This window comes from Ochlerotatus camptorhynchus, unplaced genomic scaffold, assembly GCF_037179485.1.
Source record: "Ochlerotatus camptorhynchus isolate MF236.1 unplaced genomic scaffold, CSIRO-AGI_Acam_v1.1 ptg000033l, whole genome shotgun sequence".
NCBI classification, from domain to species: Eukaryota; Metazoa; Arthropoda; class Insecta; order Diptera; family Culicidae; genus Ochlerotatus; species Ochlerotatus camptorhynchus.
Window position 1 is genome coordinate 1,346,827 of NW_027040524.1, and position 25,598 is coordinate 1,372,424.

The window sequence follows — 25,598 nt, forward strand, 5'->3', positions numbered from 1 at the left end:
ACATTAAGAACACTGCTGGTAATTCCAACGCGTAAGAACAGTTCAGCAGAACATGCACACAAAAACTTCTTGGCCAAGCTTCACCTACAGTAAAACTAGGTTTTACACCAAGTGTAAAGACTAGTTCTCCACAAACGTCCAACTCGGTATGGTCATCTAGATTCCTGTCATTCCACAATAAGTGATTCGTGACGTGACAATGTTTCTGCTGCTGTTGCTCGCCATCGTGGGAGCACTGCTGGTGGTTCAGTACATCAAGTTACTACGCGTTAGCAGCTTTGCCGAAAAGATTCCATCCTTTCAACCCGTGTATCCGGTCCTCGGCCATATTCCACTGTTCTGGGGCAAGAGTACCCACGAAGCGTTCCAAATTGCACTGAAACTGTTTGCGTCCGCCGAACGCGTCGGAAAGATATTGTTGGGGCCTTCGCCATGGATCATCATCAATCATCCGGATTTGCTGCAGCAGATTTTGACGCGGAACGAAATGTACGATAAGCCGTTCCCGTATGATTTTTTCCGGCTGGGCAGCGGACTGATCACCGAGAGATGTGAGTGTTGGGATCATAACAGAAGTGTTTGTTAAATGTGAAGAGTTTTATTTTTTTATTTGGGTAGTGAACTAGCAAACATGTGAACGATTGTGGTGTGTAACGAATGAAGGAGGGAAAATATGGAAACTGTTTCAGTACATCAAGTGAAAACTAAGTCAAAAACTGTTCATGAAGAATAAGCAAGTGACCAATTGAAAATGTTCGAATGCCAATCAAATCGTTACAAGCAGCAATGAGAGTTAGGGTTATAGATGTAGTTTGGCCCACTATCATATTTTGGCTAACCTGGATATATTTTGCTCATTTTATCACATAAAATTAATAATGTTTTTAAATATTGTGAAAGTTATGTGAAAGTGTTTACACTATTTAGCGTCTTTCACTTTTGTTTTCAACTAAATGTTTCATTTAGTGGTAGTAAGTTCAAAATATACTCACGCATTTTCACACTGAATCGGTCCAAAATCCATAGGAGGTGGCATAATTGAACCCAACTTTCACGAGTTATTATTTTTAAATGTATAAATTTTGATCATGCGAATACGACTATTGTGTAAATTAAATCTGATCAAAAACACTTCTTAGCTCGAAGAAGCGCAAAACGTGTTAAAATAGTGATCTGAGACATGGCGAAAATATATTCGTCATTATCTAGAGAAAATATATTTTGGCCATACCCGCTAACCAGTACATTCAGGTGGTCGGAAATATGATCCAAACCTGGTCCAAAATATGTTACCACAACCCGATTGAAGTAGAAAAGGTGGGCCAAAATAAGCTTTAGCGGTCCAAAGTAATTTAAAAAGCGTCTTCATTATTTGTGATATTTCCTGCTTATTTGTTTGCTGAATTGCGTTGAATAAGGATTTGACTTGATGAAATAATCATTTATTGTAATGAAATCATGCTTCGAAAAATTGTATAATGACTTCCTAAAGCGGTCCAAAAAACCTCCGTTACCCTACCATTTATTATTGGAAAATGACGACTTCGGCACATTTTTGCTTATTATCGTGAGGAAGTCTGTGTTATTTTTTTGCATAAAAGATGCTCTGGAATATGATGCACCTACATGCGCCCGAGGACTTCATTGATAATTATAGGAAAGATTATATTGGTATTTTATAATATGTTAAAATATATTTAAATTATTTCTTCAATTTCAATTGGCATGGCGCTCGAAATATCTTTAAACAAATTCAAGAATTCATAGTTGGAGATGCTAAACGTAAATATCAGACTTAAACCACATAACATACGTGAAACTTGATACGGAATAATCAACTCCATTTCAGTGGTTTCAAGTGGCATAGAAGGACATCGATCGGTCTAATTTATTTTACCAGCTGTAAAATGAGAAAGGGGGTACCGTAAAACGGGGTAACTTTTAAAGTTTTTTGAAGTATATTCTAAATAGTTTTTACAACAATGAATGATTTTCAAATTTTTAATTTTTATTATAACAAGTACTGGGGATCCTAGAGTCAATTCGTTGGTAACATGTTTACCAGGAATTATTGCATTTGCACTATTTTTATTGTCTTATGACCGAACGTCAGATTTTTGTTTTGTGTTTACTTTAATAATACTCGATGAAAGTAGAAAACCACTCGAGAATCGCAAACAATTTTGATCAAGGAATAAGAAACTTTGAATGGGTATATAATCAGAAACATCATAAGCAATAAAAAAAATTAATTTTTCAATGACTATATAGGACATACATTTAATAAGTGATTGTCAGGCGAAAAACGAGAAAAATTTGTTTTGGAGGTATTTGGAAAATATGTAAAACATACTGCAAAAAACTCTAAACGATATCAAAGGTAATAAGCTACAAAATGGAACCAATATTTTTAATTGGGAAATAGTGTAGAGTGTAAATTTAATCATTATATTCTACTATCAAAGCTACCCGCATTACCAAAGATACTCCGTTCTACGGTAATCATTTCTATTCAAATAATTTTAACGTGGTTTATAATTCCGTGTCTTCTTAGTACTCCTGAACTCATGTATTTATATTTCCCGAACCCATTACGTCATTTATTTATATTTATTTAGCTAGCTTTAGTAAATTCATAAATTAAAATAGTAAATTCATCACCATTAATCACACAGGAAAATATTAACAAATATTACATTTAAAAGTAAGCATTTTCTGCCGATTTTTTGTGAGATGGCCACCCAACTGTTGACACCCAATTTTGAAAGCGGTACGTATTGTTTTTCTGTAACTGTGTGTGTATGTGTGTATTCCCTCTAATCCCCACTGGCCGACAGTGCACAGTGGTACAGAATGCAGATTTAGGTGGAATGATATGTTTTGAGCCTGAAATTGAAACTTTAGACTAAAAGTCTCTTCTACAAAGTTGTTCCTTATAGTTAGGCCCTCATTTTTATCACAATAAATTCTAGGGTGGTTCCTATTATCATTAAAATCAAAAATCTAACTTTTTTGTTTGAATAAATTAAGGTATACATTCTTCGGCAATGTTATAGCTGAGCTAATTTCAAGCAACTTTGTCCAAAAGAACTTTTTTGTATCTCTTAAATTGGCCGATTTAGAGCTATTTTCTTGAATTGAGTTAGGGTGGCTCTTAAAAAAAACAGGTTTTTTGCTCTATTTTTCTTATTTCGAATTTCTCAGCAAAGAAGTCTTAAGATAACTTTTAGATCTTAAGAAGGCGCAAATTTTTGCCGCAGAAAGCTTGTCAATATCTTTCGCCGATCAAGAGTTATTGACGTTTTTATACTAAAAATATGCACTTTTCAAATGTTAATATCTCTGGTTGGGGCAAACAAAAAAAAAGTTTTTTTGCAGCATTTGAAAGGGCGTATGTTATTCTCAATAGTATGACACAATTGGAGGTATGTTATATTTTAAACTCGTATAAAATCAATTTGAATTTATTCATATTTTTTACTATATTTGAGTATATCTTTTTTATTAGAAGAGATACAGGCAAAAAATTCAGCTATAAAACATTCGTCTTAAAGAGTTTTAAAAGTCTCTAGAAAATAACATTCATGAGAATTTTCAAATAAAAAAGTTATTGCTAAAAAACTATTTTTTCCAGGAACATCCTAAGTCAACTCCGAAAAATTACTCTAAAATGAGAACGTTAAGAGATAGAAAAAAATTTTCTTCGACAAAGTTGCTTGTAAGTAACTTAACTACAACTTTGTTGAACAACACATGTTTATATTTTGTAGAACAAAAAAGTTAGTTTTAAAAATTCCCTAGTTTGAGGACCACCCTGACGTTTGTAAACACCAAAAGAAGGGAATTTTTAAGAACAAAAACTTCTTCGAAGGCACTAAATGTCCAAATATTGAAACAAATGTACTAGCACATTTTATATAAATTTGTCATCAGAGTGGTCCTATGAAATCCATATTTTGCCAATAACTTTTTTATTTGAAAATTCTCATGAATGTTATCTTCTAGAGACTTTTAAAACTCTTTAAGACGAATGTTTTATAGCTGAATTTTTGCCTGTATCTCTTCTAATAGAAAAGATATACTCAAATATAGTAAAAAATATGAATAAATTCAAATTGATTTTATACGAGTTTAAAAAATAACATACCTCCAATTTTGTCATATTATTGAGAATAACATACGCCCTTTCAAATGCTGCAAAAAAACTTTTTTTTTGTTTGCCCCAACCAGAGATATTAACATTTGAAAAGTGCATATTTTTAGTATAAAAACGTCAATAACTCTTGATCGGCGAAAGATATTGACAAGTTTTTTGCTGAGAAATTCGAAATAAGAAAAATAGAGCAAAAAACCTGTTTTTTTAAGAGCCACCCTAACTCAATTCAAGAAAATAGCTCTAAATCGGCCAATTTAAGAGATACAAAAAAGTTCTTTTGGACAAAGTTGCTTGAAATTAGCTCAGCTATAACTTTTCCGAAAAATGTATACCTTAATTTATTCAAACAAAAAACTTAGATTTTTGATTTTAATGATAATAGGAACCACCCTAGAATTCATTGTGATAAAAATGAGGGCCTAACTATAAGGAACAACTTTGTAGAAGAGACTTTTAGTCTAAAGTTTCAATTTCAGGCTCAAAACATATCATTCCACCTAAATCTGCATTCTGGCCGACAGTCAGTGTTATTATGGAAGAACTCTCTCTACAATGTCGCATTTATGGTCATTGTAGACAGCTTTAGTTCGGGAGTTAGCTCTATTGCAGATCCAGCAACCCATTTCAGATTGTCTGGAGTGTCACGCCCATTCCGAGGTTACTTTTACTTACAATAAGCCCCGCATGTATGAACAGTGCTTTCCCGATTATGGCAGCTCCCAATTTTGCCAGCTTTTTTCCCGATTTTGTTAGCCTGTATATTTTGCTGAACTCTTCGGTTTTTAAGCATGAATTCTCGAGCATTATGCTCGAAATGATGCTTAACTGTTTTGCCACACCATAATACACTAATCCCCTGATTTACGCGGTGGTTGGTAGGGGCCACCCACCGCAATTTATCAGCTGTCCTTCATCCGATTAAGTTGATATTTTGTATGTGATTAGAGTAAGCTTGCCACACCCAGATCAGCTCAATCGGATGAAGCACAACTAAAAAATTGCGATGGGTGACATTGTAGGTCAAGGAGAGGATTATAAGAGGGAGGCGGAGGAGGTTTAGAAAAATACGCTACAAAAGGGGAGAGCGGCCTTAAGTTGTTTAAAAATGCTACGTCATTTAAGTCTACTACCGTAGTGTTTTGGTTGAAATATTTAAATTAATGTTTTGGATTGCTTTCTGCTGGAAAAGCTTTTATACCGCTTGGAATTGTTTTCTTAACTGAGTTGTAATAAATGAACATTATTATATTTTTATCAACATTATAATGTATTCATGAAAAATGTATGAAGGCGTAGTAACAAATCGTTAAAAAATACATCAATGTTGGTTTGACTTTAGTTTCCAATTCTCGAATACGACGCAGATAGATGATGTCATCAATTACAAGGGCTGATTCTTCAGCCCAATCAATGATTTTATAAAACATTTATACTGCTTCCGCATTACTGGTAGCTCCCGTATTTGATGGTTCACCCAGTTCGGGAAGCTGAAATTCACTTTGATCAGGTTCTTCAAGCTGCTCTTATTCGTCGTTGATCGCTGACTGTTCATTAGACTGATGAAAAATTTGAAATTTTCGCTCCACAGTGCTCAAACGGTTCCAAATTGGGCCCTGATAAGGCTCCCAAAATTTGGACTACTTTAGAAATTTAGAAAGAAACTGACTTGGCACAAACCATTTCAAGTTTATATGGGAATTACTATGGGAAAACTTATGTTTTGTTCATATCTATCTAGCAATTCACCACATCACTATGCTTTTAAAACGATAACAATGATTGTAGAAAATGTTCCCAGCTACAACTTTGTTGAAAACCACTTTTCAATAAAATGTAAGGAACAAAAGTTATTAATGATTCCAGTCACTGATGTCTTATGATTATGCTCAATCAACTGTTCAGCAGGCAACATTGGTGTTTATGGCGCGTAGAATAGAGGACAAAATCATGGCTACTATGTCACACTGCAGGATACAGTGTTGCCCACAATACAGTTGCTGAATCTTGCCATAAGATTATCAATCTCTTAAACAATTAATAACTATTTTATTTGACGTTTGACTGAAAATTGATTTTCTGCAAAGTTGTAACTGATAAAAAATCCCCATAAGAATAGCAATAGAATTTGTTAACAGTGCAATATGGAAAAGGCTAAAAGACAATGAACAAAAAGTTTTGTTTTCCCATAGTAATTTCCATATAAACTTTAAATGGTTTGTGCCAAGTCAGATTCTGATCAAATGAGTTTAAACTTTCGGAGGCTAATCAGGACCTGTTTTGAAACCGATTGAAAAGTGTGGAGCGAAAATTTCAAATTTTGCATCAGTCTACTGTTCATGGTCATCTGGCACAAGTTTAAGGATATATTCGTCCGTGTATGCTTTGCTAGCATACCGTTCTTCCACATTGTGGGCAATCATGGTGTCGTTACGATCATTGTCCCTGCGCTAACGGAATATCATCTTCGTGTAGAAATTTTCCATCAATCACTTGTCCGATTTTCTTCCATGACTGCTGAATAACAACGTCATGTAATTCAGCCCAGGATTCGTGTATCCAAAAACATACTTTCTTCAACGACATCTGCTTCAAACATTCTTCTGTGTTGTCTTCGTTGTTGCGGGCCATCACATGAAGCAAGAGCTTCTCTCGATATCGCAGCTATATATTCTGTATCACGTTTTGGTCCATCGGCTGGATGATTGCAGTCACGTTGGCAGGCAGAAAGTATACTGTGATTAACCCGTCTTCACTCTGGAGTTCATTGTTCATATGATGGGCTAAACAGTTATCCAAAAGCAATATGACCTTAGGTGGTAGCATTTTTTTCAGTTGCAAACCGTCGTACTCCAGGAACAAAATCATTAAAAAACCAAGTTTGGAATAATTCACGCGTCATCCAGGCATTTTTGAACCCAAGATACGTAACGAGAAGATTGACATTCTTAAATGCTCGGGGGCTACGTGATTTCCCAATAATCACCATGCTTAGTTTGTGATCTGCCGTAGCATTGGAACATGGCATAAACTCAATCCACTGCTTAATAATTGTACGCCCTCGAGCGTTTTTCTCGATTGTACCAACTAGTTATTCCGAAGGAAACATTTTGAAAAATAATCCCGATTCGTCTGCATTGTAAACCATCTGAGCTGTAAGCTCCCGATGGCGAATTTTCTCGTGAAACTTTTCCAAGAAACCATCAACACTTATACCTCACAATACTTCTCCACATATTTTGAGCTTTCTTATACCATACCGTACTTTGAAATTATGTGCCCAATGTTGAGAAAACTTAAATGTTTCAAGAACATGCAACTTTCAGCGAATGCTTGGGCTTTCATAATTAGCATTGTCGTGGATACTGTTTTGTTCAGGTATCTTTGATTCAGGAACCAGAGAAACAAAGCATCTTCAAGGTTTACACGTACCTGTTGAAACGTACTTGAAAGTTTTGCTCCGTCGACGATTCTTGTTTGATGCAGCAAACTCAGCATTTCTTTGAATTTTTCTGACGGTTGTAGGATGAATGTTGGTCATAGCTTTGGTCTCGAGCTTCCGAAGTACTTCCACTTTATCCTTGAGGCTGTGAGAATTTCATTTCTTTTTCTCAACATTAACTTTTTTTGAATCAATCTGAGTGTTTATAACACACACATTATTAAACACTTTACATATTACTCATTATAGTTATTCTCTTGCGTTTTTTTTTTAAATAAAGTTAATCACAAAACTTGTTGCGCTGCGTTAATTGGATTAATTTGAATGAACTCTCGGAATATGGGATTAATTTGAATGAACTTTTGAGACATTTGGGGCATTGTTGTAAGAATAATAAATATTCATCAATAAGTCCATTAATAAAATATTGAATAACAAAATTTTCCGATTTTGTCAGTTTCCCGTTTTTGTCAGCCTAAAATTTCAGATAGGGCTGACAAAATCGGGAAAGCACTGTATTACCTCTATCAATTGGATATTAGTATTATACACACACATTCCGTAGTTTCGATTTTTTCTAAGCCCAAGGATTGGATGACCATCTCATTTCGTGATGCATCTATGTCGCAATACTTCCTTCGACGAACACAAATTTGCTTGCATTGCCGAGCACTTTTGCAATAGGAAAACTTGCTAATACACAGCAACGTCGGCCACCGAATTACCACCAAAACTAGCGACGGACACATTATCAGCACGTTCCCGGGCTAATTCACCAACCGGACATGTTTCAAACTCATTTTGAAAAGTAGGTCACAAACAATATATTATAAAACGGCATCACTGCTGAGCGTAGTAATGCATTTTTGCTAAATATTGTGTCTTTCGAAGCGTACTCCGAAGAATCAGAGCATGATTTTCTGCGAAAGTTTAGGTACGTTTACAAGTTTGTTATGCAGAATAATCAATAAATAAAAACAACTTACCATAGAGGGTGACCAGATTCGTCTATCGGTCTTGCCAAGATCATCCGGGGTGGAAATTTTTAAAATTTTCCCCAGCGATTTCCCCAGTATATTCTTGCCAGTCATTGGTCTAAATTGATATGGGCTTCTATGGGATATCAAGCACATCCCCGTTACCAAATCCGGTCATTTTGCAGATGCATCTCAGTCATCATCCTTCTTTTGAACTAGCTCGTATCAAGGGAGCCCAGGGCGATGGGTGGCCTACCGATCGGTCAACTGTTAGGCCTTGCTCATTACTCGCGGGGCTACCAAACTCATGGTTAATAGGCACACTTTGATTGAAACCTAGTTCTGCACAGCGCTTGGCACAGCTCAATCATTCGGCATGGATTAAGGCGTGCAGAGTAAAATACCCTAAATGATAACTTTATGAACGCTTCAAACTAAATTTTATCGCGCAATTTGACAAATTTAAATCAAAAAATATTTAATTCGCTGACGAAAAATACGCAGCAAAAGAAAAAACACGTCAGCTTTCAAGCGCGGGCTACTGCGATCTCCAGCTGTTAACAGCCCAATTTTGAAAGCGATGCGTATTGTTTTTCTGTAATTATGGCCAAAAAGTGGGGAAACTCCATGTGTTCATTTCTTCTTACATTAAATTGCGCGGATACAATTCTTTTTTTCTGTGGAAATCGTAAAACAAAAATTTATGTTCAGTCGAATTTCGCTCGTTGGGCTATCTTTAATTGAGCTACGTTTTAGTTGGACTCCCGTTAGGTCTGTAGGTCACCTAAATCTAAGTCAAACGTCATATTTTCCGAGGGGCTCATGAAGGAACAATTTGGAAATTTACTAAAAGATTTGGATGATAATAAATAATCGGTGTATCCCGCAACCAATTTCTGGCATGACAGCTCAGCCCAACTAATGGAAACCTTTCACTACGGGTACTATGGATTTAACTCAACGAGCGAAAGTTGACTGTGCCATTCTTTGCTTTGGACATTTTCATTTTTTTTTTTTTTGAACCATGGGCCGGAACAAATCGCAAGTTTTTCTTTTGTTACTCGATGCTCGCACCAGTCGAGGGGGGAGGGATTAAAAAAAAATGTGCCTGCTTCAAAAAATGTACCATCACGTATGGATTCAGCAAGGTCCATTAGGGTAACCAACTTGAATTGGACCCCTACATATTTTGGACCCTTTTCATATATTTTCCTCGCTTACTGTCTAGTTTCTTCAAATTCATCTGGGTTGATGTTGTAATTACATTCTTTAAATTACTTGCTATGTCTCAAGATCATTAGTTCACCTCAAATTGCTTACAATTGCTCAATTTAAGCAGTTTAAGAAAATGTTATCGACAAAGTTTCATGTTTCGACGTTTGTCAAGAGGAATCGGCGTTAGTGTACTTGTTTTAAATTTGGTCTAAAATATACAATTCAATGATTTGTTTTTATTAAATCAGTTTATCTGACTTTGGAAGATGTATTTCACGTGTTTATAAAGATTTCACCTTAAGATTTTACTTAAAAAGTATTAAATAAAAAATGTCCAAAAAAGATCGCAAAAAAATGTCACCAACTTATTTTGGACACTTATCAAATGAGAATCATCAAAAGAGCGACAAAAAAAATTCCGGTTGGTCGATCGTGCTATTATCTCAGATTTCTGATTAAATTGGTAAGTAAATCAATCAAAATTATATGAATTCATTGTTTTTAAATATGTTTCTTGTTTATCAGGCGATTCAAAATGGGAAAAACGGCAAAACACGTAGAGTGGTCCACTCCGAGTTTTCCTAGTTTTCCTAGTTCCTAGTTTTCCACAAAAGTTTTCCTATCTCCCAAACGCATTTAACTAAGGGGCTGTTCATAAACTACGTAGACGCTTTAGGGGGGTGGGAGCGCTTGGCAGATGTCTACGGTCCATACAATTTTTTAAATTTTGTGTTTGAGACTGTCTTCTACGGAAGGGGGGGGGGGTTGAAATCTCTCAAAAACCGTCTACGTAGTTTATGAACAGTCCATACAAAAAATAATATGGACTGCAAGCATAGAGTCAGGTCTCCGTATTATGATATACTTCTGAATGATTTTTTTTATTGGTATGATCAGTTGTTTCCTTATGTTATATTATATTTCCTCCGTTACTCGCGCCAACTTTTGTAACACGAGTACTCACGCGTTGTACTTTGTACAACAGTATGAGTTTTCCATTTCCATTTTGCAGCCGAGCTACCAATCGATCTGAAATCAACGAGTATTCCTCAAAAAACTTGCTTTTAACTAAACAAGCTAAATATTTATTACAGTTAACCCCCAAAATATGCGGATAATAGAGAAAATGTAAATGAAAACCGCGTAAATGGTGTCCATACTACGAGGGTTCTGACTTAATTGGTTACAACATGGAATATCTCGAGATCCTGACCAGATAGTAAGTTACTGTCTTTGCCAAAGTAGTTCTAGAGATCATAACCTTTTTGCTGGTGGACAGTAGTTCAAAATTTACTCACTACATAGCGCTAGTATACATGTCAAGTTCTCTCATGGGATATATCTCGAAATCCTGACCAGATAGAAAGTTACTCTCTTCGAAAAAGTTGTTCAGGAGTTCAAAGCCTATAGTTCAGAATTTTTTCACTATATGGTGGTAGTATATACGTGAAATTCTCATATAAAATATCTCGAAATCCTGATCATATAAAAAGTTACTGTCTTCGGCAAAGTTGTTCAAGAAGTCAAGGCCTTTTTGCTGGTGGACTTAAGTTCAGAGTTTTCTCACTTTGCAACGCTAGTATACATGAGGAATTCTCGCATATAAAATATCTCTAGATCCTGACCAGACAGAAAGTTACTGTCTTCGGCAAAGTTGTTCAGGATGTTAGGATCTTTTCGTTGGTGTACAGTAATTCAGAATTTTCCCTTTACGTGGCACTAGTATGCCGGTCATTCAGAGATATTTTATATGCAAGGATTTCACGTGTCTTTCAACGTCACCTAGTGAGAAAATTATGTACTTTCCACCAACGATAGGGTTTGATCGCCTGGACAACTTTGCCGATTACAGTACATTTTTAGCAGGTCTTGAGATATATCATATGCGAGAATTGCGCGTATATACTAGTACCATGAAGTGAAATATTCTGAACTACCGTCCACTAGCCAAAAGGCCTTGATCACCTGAACAACTTTTCCCAAGACAGTAACATTCTATCTTGTCATGCTCTCTAGATATTTTATATGAGAGAATTTAACGTGTATACTAGAACTACATAGTGAGAAAATTCTGAACTATTCTACACCAAGCAATAGGCTTTGACCTCCTGAACAACTTTTTCAAAGACAGTAACTTTCTATTTGGTCAGGATCTCGAGATATATCATATGCGAGAAGTGTATATGTATACAAACGCCACGTGGTGAGAAAATTCCGAACTACTGTCTACCAGTCGAAAAGTTTTGACCCCCTGAACAAGTTTGCTCAATACAGTAACTTTCTAGCTGGTCAAGAACTCGAGCTATTGTATATGCGAAAATTACACGTATATACTAGTGCCTCGTAGTGTGAAATTTCTGAACTACTCAACCAACGAAAAGAGCTTGACTTCCTGAACAACTTTGCTGAAGGCATTTACTTTCTATCTGGTCAGGATCTAGAGATATTTTATACACGAGAATTTCACATGTATACTAGCACCACGAAGTGAGATAATTCTGAACTATTGTACACTAAGAAATAGGCTTTGACCTCCTGAACAACTTTGCCGAAGACAGTAACTTTCTATCTGGTCAGGATCTCGAGATATTCCATGTTGTAACCAATTAAGTCAATCCCACGTAGTATGGACACCGTTTACGCGGCTTCCATTTACATTTTCTCTATTATCCGCATTTTGGGGGTTAATTGTAATCAAAGTTTAGCTTTTTTAGTTCAAAACAAGTTTTTTGAGGAATACAAGTTGGTTTCAGATCGATTGGCAGCAACAAAATGGCAATGGAAAACTCATATGTGTTGTACAAAGTACAACAGCGCGAGTAACGGGGGGTTATCTTTTATGCATATCGTAAAACGGGGTGTAATTGATCAGTGGGGCAAAATTGATCATGTTTTTTGTTACTAAGCGTACGAATGTATCTTTGTATGCATTGTAAAAATATTATGCATAAGTACAATATTGGGTATACTCAGCGATCAAATTCACCCCGCTGATCAATTTCACCCCGTTTTACGGCACCTTCTTTGAAAATTCTCCCACCTAGACGGACCTAACAAATGCGAGATAGGAAGAAGTGACCGTCGTAATTAATTTTAGGCTCATAGGTTGAAAGAACTTTAGCATGTCCAAAATATATTCGTTCCCATTCAGTGTGTCCAAAATATATTATGGACACTGTCCAAAATCAAGTGGAAGGGTCCAAAATATGTGAATATCATTATGTGAAAAGAATTATTTTTCGAGCATATATCAATAAAAAAAAACATCTAGTGACATTTTACATCCAAGATGAGTAGCTTTCGAACACAACCGCATGTAAATTGCATAATAATAATAAACAAATAATATTATTTTGACATAAACGTGATCTCACTTCCTCTAAGGGTCCAAAATCAGTTGGTTACCCTATATAAAATCTAAGCCAATTTTTCAAATGACGGAGTCAAAATCCAACTTGGCTGAATATAAACCCGAACTTCCATCAAAATACGTATTTTTGTTAATTTAAACTCGGTTTTCACAACAATTCAAAAATTCAAGCCTGACGTATGAATTCAGCACGTTCCATTCTATAAAATCCAAGCACAAATTTCACACGAAATCCACCCTGACTTCAAAAAAAATCTACCATCATATATGAATTCACAAAGGTCTGTTCTATAAAATCCAAGTCTGTTTTTCAAAGGACGGAGCCAAAATCCAATTGGGCTGATCAAGAAACCTAAAATTTCTTTAAAAATACGTACTTTTGTCGAGGTAGTTTACTCAACAATTGTGCTTGCTAAAAAAAATCTACCATCAGGTATGAACACACGAAGGTCTTTAAATCAAAGAATGTGAATCTCACAACAACGAGGAGGGGTCTAGAGGAACAGAATCTACGTTAAAAGATAGTTAAATCACTTCAGGAAATCTCAGACTAATATTAAATATAATTCGATCACTCAACAGAAAAGTTTGGATTCCCTAAGGAAGGTATTGAACCACTTAAGAAAAGGTTGGACTCCGTTTGGAAAATTTAAGCTCAAAAAAGTGTCGTTTCACTTCGGAAAACTTTCTACACTTTTAGGGAAGCTGGATGACCTAAACAAGATTGTGCCCTTGCCAAATGCCAAAGCAGTTAACAAAAATCGCTCTGATAAGTTTGGATTCAGTTCGGAAAAAGTTGAATCAATGCAGGAAACCTTGGATTCATTTAGGCAAGGGATTAAATCAGCTAATGTGGCCCCACTCAAGAAAATGTGAAACCAATTCTTTAAAGCTTGAATTTGGGATATGTTGAAATCACTTCAGGAGAGCTTTTCCAACTTTAAAAAGGATTCAATAACGTAACAGAAAAGTTTGGACTCAGATAGAAAAATGTTGATGACTTATTCGAAAGATTGAACTCACTTCAAAAAAGTTCAGACTCAGTTTTGAATCTGCTTTGAAAAGTGTCACCTCAAATAGGAATTTCCTGAATCGTTTCGACACTTATAAAAATTTTGAACTAATTTTGAAAAGGTTGGATTTAGCTCGGAAATTGTTGAATCACTGTAGAAAAGAATTGAATCATTACGAAGCATTGCAGCAGGTTTGTAAGTTAAGAAATTTAGATCGAATGCAAAAATCTGGCAACTACGGTGAGCTGGGCACATCGTTAACATATCGGATAACGACCTAATGAAAATGGTTATTGGTAACGACTATAGATTCCATAGATAAGCGGAGGCAAAGTATAATGTATCCAAACGAACTGTCAGTTAGTGTAGCCAAACGAGCATGACATCATCATGGTGTTGTTGGAGGGAGATGTATTGTAATATTATGAGCACAAAACGCTTTCCACACTCCAGATTCTGATTTATTTCGCGGAAAACGGAAGAAGGAAAGATAAAGCAAACCATTCCTCGATTCATTGTTGCAAAGATTTGCTTTGCACTTTATTTAGAACTTTTACGCACGAAACAAAACAAAACTGCACAACGAAGAGCTCTATGATGGCATGAACTTTTTTCACGGATGCCAGTCAGATCATTTATTTATCATGGTTGCCAAAACAACTTTTTGTGCCTCCGCTTATCTATGGAATCTATTGTATCTATAGTAGCGACCCGACTGGAAGAAGACGAAGATGTGCGCAGCGAACAAGGGGGATCGATCAGATTGAAGGCGGCTTACCTAGTGAGTTGCCAAACAAGATTAGGAATGAGTTCGATAAAATCCGATTTCAACAACTGAAACCGGCTGATCCGATTTCAAGGACCTGCCATGCCATTCTGGTCTAGTACAAATTTATGTAAAAATTCTATAAAAGAACAAGGTGATATTCTACAACATAATAAAATCTAACAAAGCGAGTATTCATACCCAAATGAATTAGCGATACTCGAGAACAAAAGAACGATCCTGTTCTTTTTACGAAGGGAAGCAAAATCGGAGCAGCTTCAGGAGTCCGTGATGTTCCGTGATATTGTCATACGACACTTTCCGAACGGCGAATGAGAACAACTCAAATTTGAGTTTAGTTAACTCATAAATCAAATAAAGCGTAGGAGCTCAGTGATGAGTAAATTTGCCTCATGTTCTTCCAGGAAAAAAATCCCGAACATGAGAAAAGTAAAAGTTTGCCTTAAACTGTTTCAGTTGTTTGGATCTTCTTCATGTTCCGCTTGACGATGGTCCAATTTTTTTTTTCCATCGGGTGGAGCTCTGCCGTGTTGAGAGGGTTCTTGTCCTTGGGCACAACCTGCACGTTGTTGGCGATATACCAATTCATGGCATTTTTCTGTAATGGCAGGATGCAAAATCTGGCAAAAAAAGCACGGAACAATCAGATTGTTTTAGAAAAGTCAGCAGACGTTTTTCCAGGCCTTCGTTTACGTGAATTTCCTGGTTGACGGTCCTGGTTGCAATGAAAATGTAGTTTTTCAAGCCACAGGTACAGATAGCCTACCAAACCAGATATTTCTTAGCAAACTTCGACAGTTTCATATGCTTGAAAATGTCTACCACCTTTCCCCTTCCGGTTGCCGCATAAAACTCCTGCCCAGGAAGCTGTTTGAAGTCTGATGGCTCGAGTGGCACTTGCCTTTGATAAAAAAAACACGTCTACTGAGGATTCATATTTCTAAAAAAAAATCATCTATCAATGAAACAATCATCGGTCGTCATTGAAAAGCAATGCAACTTTGTTCTGTCAATCTAATTGAAACTTTTATTGGCTCTGTTGTCTTGTGAATTTTAGCTGTAACGGCCTTTTTATCTCTCAACCTATGGAATCTACACGAAAACTATGTTTGAACAAAATTTCTAAAACAGTATAAGGAACATTATGCCGTAGACTACAATTTTTTATATCATATGGGTGGAAAGTTCATAGAACAAATACTTTAAAATTCTTCACTTTTTAAGATATTTTCGAGCAGGAAACTAAGTCAAACTTCAATAAAATCACTTTGAAAAGTCAACCTCTAGTCACAAAGTTGGTAGATAAAACATTAAGCTTAGCTATGAAAGTTGTTACAGAAGTTTTCGTTGTTTCAATATCAAGATACAAATATTATATGAAGAGAGCAAAAAATGTTGTCAGCGTTTTCGGTTTCGTTCTTTGTCATCTGCTTCATATATGATGGGGAATATGATCGTTTGTGCAATAAGGATGGTCAGAGTCACTTGTTCGTTTGCAAGCAATTAAATTAACCTTTCGGGAGGCAGCTTGCACACTGGACCCTACCTATTGACCCATCAACTCATAGACCGGGGACCAACGGCTTTACGCCCCGAAGGAAGGCACGATCAGAGATCTTATACCTCAGAAAATCACGGCGGCGCCGACTGGGATTGAACCCAGGTCTGCTGGGTTGAGAGGTAATCACGCTTACCACAACACCACCGGTGCCGCTGTTGCAACGTTAATATTATTTGAAATTTACTGTCGTCCGTTTGTGTCTTGGTCCGATTTTGGAAAAAAATAGTTAGCATTTAAAAAGTTTTAGACAGAAAGTTGGTATGCTTAACTTAGATTATGAAAAAGATAAGGTTTATACCTTACAAGAAAAAAAAAACAATAAAAGGAAATTGTGAGTAGTCTACAAAGGTTTGAGCCTCGTGCGCGTATTGTGGGCATAAAAGACTGAATTCATCATTTGAAAAAAAAATAAAATTGAATGTTTAAGCTTATTTGGAAGATACTTTGAATTAGTAGTAAGTTTTTTAGCTGAATTTCAGGTACTTTGACTATATGTTTAGTATTACTTCTGCGTGAAGTCAACGATTTACATTATTTGAAATTAGCATTTTCAACTATGAATTTCAGGGGTTTGTGAGCATTCCTGCCATTGTTGAAAATTATGAAAGCATCAAATTGCGGGGTTGCTAGTGTAATAGGATGCTTTGCCTTTTTTTAGGTGGACAAAAGGGTGAACGCTTAAGCTTTTTCACATTTATATCACTGTGAAGCAACTGAAAATTGATGATGGAATTTATAATTGTAACCTAAACCTGTTCGTTTTGATTGCCAATCTGGTTAAGATCTTCTTCTTGTTATTCATCTTCGCATTTAAAGATTATTGCATATCGCATATTACCTTAATACGTGCTCTCAACTTAGTGTTCTAGATGCACTTCCACAGTTATTAATTGAGAGCTTTCGTTGCCTGTACCATTTTTACATTAGTATAATTATGTGACAAGTAGAATCATGCTCTGTGCCCAGGAAAGTCGAGAAATTTTCCAACACGAAAAATTCCTAGACCGGACAGGAAATCGAACCCAGCATGATCTTGCTTTGTAGCTACGCCTTTACCGACTGAGCTAAGGGAGGTCCCATCTGGTTAAGATGTTATACTTAATTATCTTGAAGATTGATCGTCCAGCTAAAACCTTTGTAGGAGTAAGAGGTGGGAGGTGGGACCATCATCTTTATATCTTTTAACATATTGAAAATACAGTTTACTTTTAAATTAAATAAAAAAAAAACAAATCTAGCTGTTTTTATCAAACCGGAAAAATTGGGAAAAACCGTCAATCTAAGTTCATAAATCCAGTAGCCACCCTTTTATAAACATTTTATTTGCAGACCATTGCTGATATTTATGTCAGAAGTTCGTGGAAGTGATGTTGAGTACGTCGTTATCATAATCTAAATCGTATTTGGTTGAATTTTTAAAGCTTTATCATCAGCTTTATCATTCAAATAACGCATCATAAGGGTACCACTATACGAAATAAATATGTTTTATCGAAATCAATCTAACTTATCGACTTAATAAAAAAAATTGACGATTTATTACTCCTAAAAAAGTGTGGAAATAAGCCCTCCACGACGATAGTATGAGATAACTTAACTCAACTAATACAGTCACTCTCTCAGGTCTACTGCAAACAAAATGTTTCAGGACTGGTATTTCTTTTTACAAGAATAACAGAAGGTACAAACCTAGCCATTGTGAAAAACAACATCGTCGGCATTAGTTCTGTCATCCTAAATAGCACCTGCCATTTTGTAAAATTATTCATTTTTAAACCCATCTTGCATATTCTTCGGTACACTATCAACTTCATTTCTATTGAATTTTTGGTTATCAAAATAACATATACTATAATATATCCATTTTAAATAAAATAACAAGCACTGATTTTGCTATGAAATACAAACCACTAACCAGCGGGCGAACGATGGCTCCAGGCGAAGAAGCTGCTAAGCCCAACTTTCAACACCCGTATGCTGACGGGCTTCCTACCTACTATGGATGCACGGGCGATGAAAATGATCACCAAATTGCAACCGCTAGCCGATGGACACACCGAGATCGACTTGTTCCAGTACATATCCACCTGCACCCTGGAGATTGCCTTCAGTACCACAATGGGTCGAGTTGTAGATGAACTACCCGGTCAACAGGACTACATCCGTAATTTGGAAATGTCGGTTGTTGTGATTGAGCTGTACGTGCTTGGGTTCTAAATTAACGTACAATTCCTATCGTTTCAGAATGATGAACGCCATAGGAGCTCGCATAGTGAACGTCAACCTTTGGCTATTCTATCGCTTTTCCAAAACATACCAAATCGACGAACAGGCGCGAAACAATTGCTTCGCTTTCACGAATAAGGTTCTCTGTCAGTCTGGATGCAATGGCTAGGAAGTATTTCAAAAGCGTCATTCTTGTCACTTACAGATAATTCAGGAAAGAAGACGTGAACTACGTACTGAACCGGAGAGTACCCACGATGAATTTTTGAAGAAACAAATGAATACATTGGATCAGATTATAACTGCCCAAAGAAGTAACGGAACTGCTTTCACCGACACGGAGCTTATCTATCAGCTGTTCAGTATAATGTCCGCTGTATGAATTCCCCCAATGATCTATCCTCTGAATACCAACACATAAAAGTTATTCCATTCACAGGCCAACGACACTTCAGCCCTCACGGTGGCATACACCTGTTTGTTTCTAGCGATGTATCCGGAAATTCAAGACAAAGTGATGGCCGAAATGAACCAAGTATTCTACTCCCCCGAAGTCGAAATCAACCTGGACACCGTAAAGCAACTGGAGTACACCGAAATGGTCGTCAAGGAAGTACTGCGACTGTGTCCTGCGGTGCCGTTCGGCGCACGACAGACGTCGAAGGAAATCCTCATCGATGACATCCGAGTCCCGAAGGATCAAATCATAGCGTACGATCTGTACACGCTTCATCGTCGGAAGGAGTTCTGGGGTCCCGATGCGGAACTATTCGATCCGGAACGGTTTCGACCGGAAGCCGTCCAACAGAGGCATCCCTACGCGTACATGCCGTTCTATGGTGGCCTTCGCAACTGCATCGGACATCGGTATGCGATGCTTTCCGTGAGGATAATGCTGCTTCGCGTTCTGCAAAACTTCGAGCTGAGGACCAACCTGAAGCAGTCGGATTTGAAGTTTAAGTTTGAAATCACGTTGAAGCTGGATGGTCCGCACAGTGTGTGGTTGGTGAAGAGGAACAAAGGATTGTAGCTGCTAAGTTGATTCTAAGCGATATTGTAGGAACTCAAAGGAACTCTACTGTTCTTACTGTTCAACCAGTTTCTGAGTGATCAGAAACAGAGATTTGAAAATAGTCTGATAAGATCCGTACCAACTGTTAGAGAAGACAATGAGGTATGATAAGCATTTAAGATCCATCGCACTGTTTATTAAGCAACATGTTTGATAATCGAAGTGGTGATAAGGGCTCTGTAGATTGTAGTAAAAGTTCAAAATCTATGTGATGGTGCCTAATCTCTGATCCGAACAAACCTGTATAGGAGGCAGCTTTGCTCATATAACGACGAGAGGGCGGCAACTAAATGCATTTAAATGATTACATCGCCCATCCTGCAATCAAATTGTCAAATGATAATCTGATTACAATACAATATGAAAACATTATGTCACACGCAAACACCGCAAATCCGCATTGGAGTTCATTAGGCTCTTACGAGCGACACGAGGCAGTTGATGATTGAAACTGTAATTCAGATGCGCAGTGTGATTGGTAGGCCTACCTCGGTGCGATGCAAATAAATGCTATTGATTATTTTTCCCGGGAGATTGTGTGTGCCTCAAAACAAGCGATGTTTCAAAACACTAGCGAGTGAATCCAAATCTTGTCGTAACTATCCAAGTTGGTCTTTTGCGGCATCAAACCCTTTTAGATTTGATACACGCAATCCAAAAATTTATTACATTCAATGTTAGTTGCATTTCCTATCATCCTCCGCAGCGAAAACCGCAGCAAATGATATTAGTTGGCCATGCAGACAATGCAATGATTTTTTATCTTTGTATTTATAACATTGCAGAACTACGTACGCACTTGCTTCGATTCTCTCCATTTTCCGTTCAGCAGAAAAAGCAAGGCGATATCAATTGTCGTACTACGATCGCTTCTTATTTGCTTTAAGCCTGTTCAAGCTCCGAAGCATGGAGAGAGCAGTGGAGAAAGTACAGGTTTGATAAATGCGACGTTCATGGTTCGAGTCCAGTCGGCATCCTTTTTTTGACGTAGGACTACGTCTGTGATTTCTATATGGGGGTACATTTGTGAAAACCGAAAATGGAACTTGTAACAAAATTATGAAAGATTTTGAACATTAATAACTCAGCTGCTCCTGGACCAATTTCAATAACTTTATCACAAATCAATCAGAAATATTTCTACGCATCAAAATAAATGCTTTCGACTGATGTTGCAAAGACACTATTGAAAAAGTGGAAATGTCAAGCATTGTTCAATGTACAAATAAAAAGTGATAATTTTAGCACTGTTTTCATGAAATAAATGTTGCTTCCAAACCAGCCGTCTTAATCGAGTAAGACTTGGTTGCACATCATTGTGCTTTAACCTGAAAATATATAAAAGAGAGCTGCTGCCTAGCCTTAACTGCTCATTCTTTGCTCGACTGTTGAGTTGTCCAGTCCGCTTGAGTTCTCGTTTCGATTTAGTTTCGATTTGTGCTGTCGCGTTGCGCCGTGGAAGTGTCGCCACCTTCTCGCGTTCTGGCAAGTTTACTTGAACTTGCAAACATGAGACAGCAGCGGGCCCTTCAAAGAAGGTGCTAATCAATCCCAGCGCGTCGCACGATGACGCCGGGAAACCGGTACTGCAAGCCAATCAGTATGCAGTACTCCCGGAAGAAAATGGCGATGGTGACGCCGTTCCCATTGCTAGAAGAGAGCGGATTCCTCCACTTTTTACGCCGGTGAAGGATGTTGCCAAGCTGGGTGCCGAACTGGTAAAACACAAGCTGCTGCCTCGCTTCAAGATTTGCAGCATCGGTACCAAAATCATGACCTCCAGCCTGGAGGAGTACACACAAATATAATGTTTCCTGAAGGACAACAACGTGGACTTCTTCACGCATGATCTGCCATCGGGCAAGCCACTGAAGGTGGTTTTGCGTGGATTATCGTCGTTCGAGGCGGTTGCGGTGAAATCCGAGCTGGAGCGGCTTGGGCTCAAGCCTGAGACGTTCCAACCACAACCGGCGTTCCAACCACAACCGGCGTTCCAACCACAACACCAGCTTCCGTGACCAGTTGTTCCTGGTGCACTTCACGAAGGGATCCACCAGTCTTGCGGCTCTGAAATCAAAAATCCGGGACCTGTTTCAGGTCATCATTAGTTGGGAGTATTACAAACCCCAACATTGCATTGTGATGTAACGCAGTGTATGAACTGGCTCTCCTATGACCATGGCACCAAAAACTGCCACATGAAGACAAACTGCGGCAAGTGTGCTGGAACTCACTCAACTGCGTCGTGTGAGCAAGATGATGACATCGAGCCAATGTGTGTCAACTGCGGTGGGAACCACCAAGCCTCCAATCGCGGATGCCCCAAGCGAATTCATGAATATCCATCGGAAGGCTACAATCATCAATCAGCCCGGTCGCCGTCGTAATCATCGGTAGTCTCCTATACTCACGGAAGTCCAGTACCCAGCTCTCCAGCCCCGTCGACATGTTCCGAACCTAGCCCTGCTTCCGCTCAACAATCAACAAGCCAATCCTGCGAGTATCCAAATTGTTCCCAACAGTCGGACAGTTCAGCATCGTCTCACTGCTGCTGCGGCCTAGCCAATTCCAGGTTCATCCACCGCCAGCTGGTGCTGTCTCAGGTGAACCTGTCAACGATTCTCCGTTCACCTCGGAGGAGCTTGTGACGCTCGTGGCCGAGGTCATCATCATCATGCGCACCTGTAAGACTCGATCTGAACAGCTACATGCTGTCCTGACCCTTGTCACTAAGTATGGATCGTGAAGCCATCAAGATCGTAAATTGGAATGCTTGCTCCTTGACGAGCAAAAACATCGAGTTTGTTGACTTTCTCAACAAACGGCACATCGACACAGCCGTCATCACCGAGACTCACTTGAAGCCCGAGCTGAACGTAAGGCTTGACCGCACCAACTCCGGGAGAGTGGGAGTGGCCATCGCTGTGAGACGGAACATCAGCTGCCGGCTACTGCCAAGCTTCCAGCTGAAAACTATCGAACCCATCGGAGTTGAGGTGAAGACATCGCTTGGTCCAATCACCATAATCGTGGTCTACTGCCCCAAGCAAACCAACATTAGGGACGGCTCGGCCGCAGACCTCCGAAGAGACATCATCAAGCTAACACGACGGTGACAAAATTTCATCATCGTTGGCGACCTGAACGCCAAGCATCAAGCCTGGGGCAATAGTCGGCGAAATCAGAACGGCACAATCTTGCACAACGATCTGCAGGAAGCCCACTACAACATCCTGTGTCCGGACACTCCCACCCGGTTGAGTCGATCCGGAGCTCATGCCAACATCGACATCTTCATCAGCAACATTGGCGATAACATCTCTCAACCTATCGCCTATCAGGAACTGAGCTCGGACCACTATCCGGTGGTGGCCGAAGTAGGTTCCTCGGCTAATAGGTTTCAAGTTTCCCGGCGAAATTACCATCGTGTCAACTGGCAGCAGTACCAGCGCTGTGTGGACACAACAATCAACTACGACGTCCTACCGGAGTCGTTCGAAGAAGGCGATCGGTGACTTCAAACCATCGAAGAGGCGATATCCCGTGCCAGGGAGCAACACGTACCAGCTTCCATACAGGTGAGTCTACTCTGAACCTTGACAGTCCAACCAAAGATCTGATGAGGCTCCGCAACACCATTCGTATGCAGTTCCAGCGTTCTGGGCTGCCCCACTTGAATACCAATGTCAATAGGCTAACCAAAATTATCCAGGCCAGGATGGTGGAACTCAAAAATAAATATTTTGCCAACAAGATTCGCTCTCTCCCAGATTGTGCAAAACCATTTTGGAAGATGACCAAAATTTTGGAAAATAATTCGAGACCGATCCCTCCGCTCTCCTCTGTTGACCAGAACTCGGACCCATCCCTACTCAAAACCTTTTTTGAATAGGCCAATGCTCTTGGCCAACATTTTGTGATTTCACATCATCTTGACCAAACCATATGGTGAGCCCCCATGAGCCTGCCGTACTGGAGGCAATGTCTAGAGTCGCTGACACCCCCGTAGTAGTGCATGATGATAGTAGAATGTCGACTAATGAGGTGATAGCAGCTATTAGAAGCACTAAAAACATGAAGGCCGCGGGTATGGATGATGTAGTCAACCTCGAGTTGAAAAAGTTTGAGTATTGACTTCTTCAACCATCTTACCGTTATCTTCAACAAATGTTTGGAGCTTGGCTACTTCCCTGCATGCTGGAAGTTAGCCAAAGTGATTTAAGCCTGGCAAAGATCCGACCAGTGCCAAAAGCTATCGCCCCATCAGCCTCTTGTCCTCCATCTCGAAGCTATTCGAAAAGTTTATACTCAGCCGCCTGCTGGTGTTTTCAAATGATAATAACATCTTTTTCAAAGAGCAATTCGGGTTTAAGTAAGGCCACTCTACTATTCACCAACTCGCACGGGTTACTAACATCATCAAGCGAAATAAGTCCGTTTCCAATACATCTGCCATGGCATTGTTGGACGTCGAGAAGGCGTTCGACAATGTCTGGCATGATGGTCTAGTGTACACGCTGCATCGATACAACTTTCCGATCTACCTAATGAAGATCATCAAAAACTACTTGTCGGGCAGATCATTCCAGGTCTACTTGAACAATGTCCCCTCTGATACGTTCAACGTTGATGCAGGGGTCCCTGCTTGGGCATTCAACATTTTAACGTCAGACGTTCCTCCCCTGCCGGGTGGTGGTATCCTGTCAATGTTCGCAGATGACACCTTCATCATCTATAAGAGTCGAGTGATCCGTGCTCTGGCGAGTAAACAACAACCAGACCTGGATGTTCTGTCCGAATATTTCAAGAGCTGGAAGATTTGTATCAATGCAGCTAAAACACAAACCATTCTGTTTCCACACTTGAATTCACCTAGGCTTGTTCCACCTGCTAACGTTATGGTCCATCTTGATAGCACTCCCATTGAATGGTCGAGTGAAGAAGTCTACCTTGGTATCACCCTCGATAGCAAAATGCTATTCCGAGCCCATGTGGACAGGACATCCATCAAGTGTAACATCTTGATCAACAGGATAAACAGGAAGTCCACCCTGTCCCTTAAAAACAAGCTTGCTGTCTACAAGCAGATCATTCTGCCGGCTATTGAGTGTAGTATGCCAATCTGGGAGAGTTGTGCTAAGTGCCACCACCTAAAGCTTCAGAGGATCCAAAACAAGTTCCTCAGAATGATCCTCAACAGTCCACCGCGAATTCGCCATTCTGAGATTCACCACCTGGCCGGTCTTCAAACACTCGAGGAGCAAAACACGTCCACACTGGAAAGGTTCAGAGCCCACCAAATCATTCGTGATTTGGCAACCTAGTTCAAATAGTTAGGTAGGTTTCTGTGCTCAAGTAGGTAGGTTATCAAATTTTTAAATTCAAACGGAAGCAAACCCTTTAAAGGGTATCCTGTAAATTAGCGCTAAACGCGATCATCACATTAGAAAAACCAATAGCTAAAAAAAAGTTGAAGAGCCAAAGGCTAACCAATCGAAATGTAAAACCAAATGTTGAAACTTAAAAATCCAGCAAATAAACGTAAATTTTACTACTACTAGTACCAACTCATTATCGCTTCGGACGGCGTGGTGAGCAGGCAGCAGAAGCAGCAATAGCAGCAGTAGCAAGGTGGTGGTAGGCAGTCCACTCTTCTACCTATCAAGCAACAATGACTGGTCGTGGCAAAGGAGGAAAGGGTCTTGGTAAAGAAGGCGCCAAGCGTCATCGCAAGGTTCTTCGTGATAACCGTCATCCGTCGTCTGGTTCACCGTGACGGTGT

At 38.8% G+C, this 25,598-nt stretch overlaps 1 protein-coding gene across 1 annotated transcript; it reads left to right on the forward strand.

Moving 5' to 3' along the window:
- The first annotated feature begins 197 nt into the window (after positions 1 to 197).
- LOC135708793 (cytochrome P450 4V2-like) lies at positions 198 to 19,784 on the forward strand. The gene is made up of 5 exons (XM_065230943.1): positions 198 to 551; positions 18,437 to 18,695; positions 18,763 to 18,883; positions 18,950 to 19,120; positions 19,184 to 19,784. The coding sequence occupies exons 1-5, from the start codon at positions 200 to 202 to the stop codon at positions 19,772 to 19,774; spliced, it is 1,494 nt and encodes a 497-aa protein (XP_065087015.1). The 5' UTR covers positions 198 to 199; the 3' UTR covers positions 19,775 to 19,784.
- The last annotated feature ends 5,814 nt before the right edge of the window (positions 19,785 to 25,598 follow it).

What these genes read in the sequence shown, in the direction of transcription:
- LOC135708793 (XM_065230943.1), top strand. Translation starts at nt 200, where the DNA reads ATGTTTCTGCTGCTGTTGCTCGCCATCGTGGGAGCACTGCTGGTGGTT. An exon ending in CGGACTGATCACCGAGAGAT is followed by an intron (nt 552 to 18,436) that starts GTGAGTGTTGGG and finishes ACCACTAACCAG; the next exon opens with CGGGCGAACGATGGCTCCAG. An exon ending in TACATCCGTAATTTGGAAAT is followed by an intron (nt 18,696 to 18,762) that starts GTCGGTTGTTGT and finishes CTATCGTTTCAG; the next exon opens with AATGATGAACGCCATAGGAG.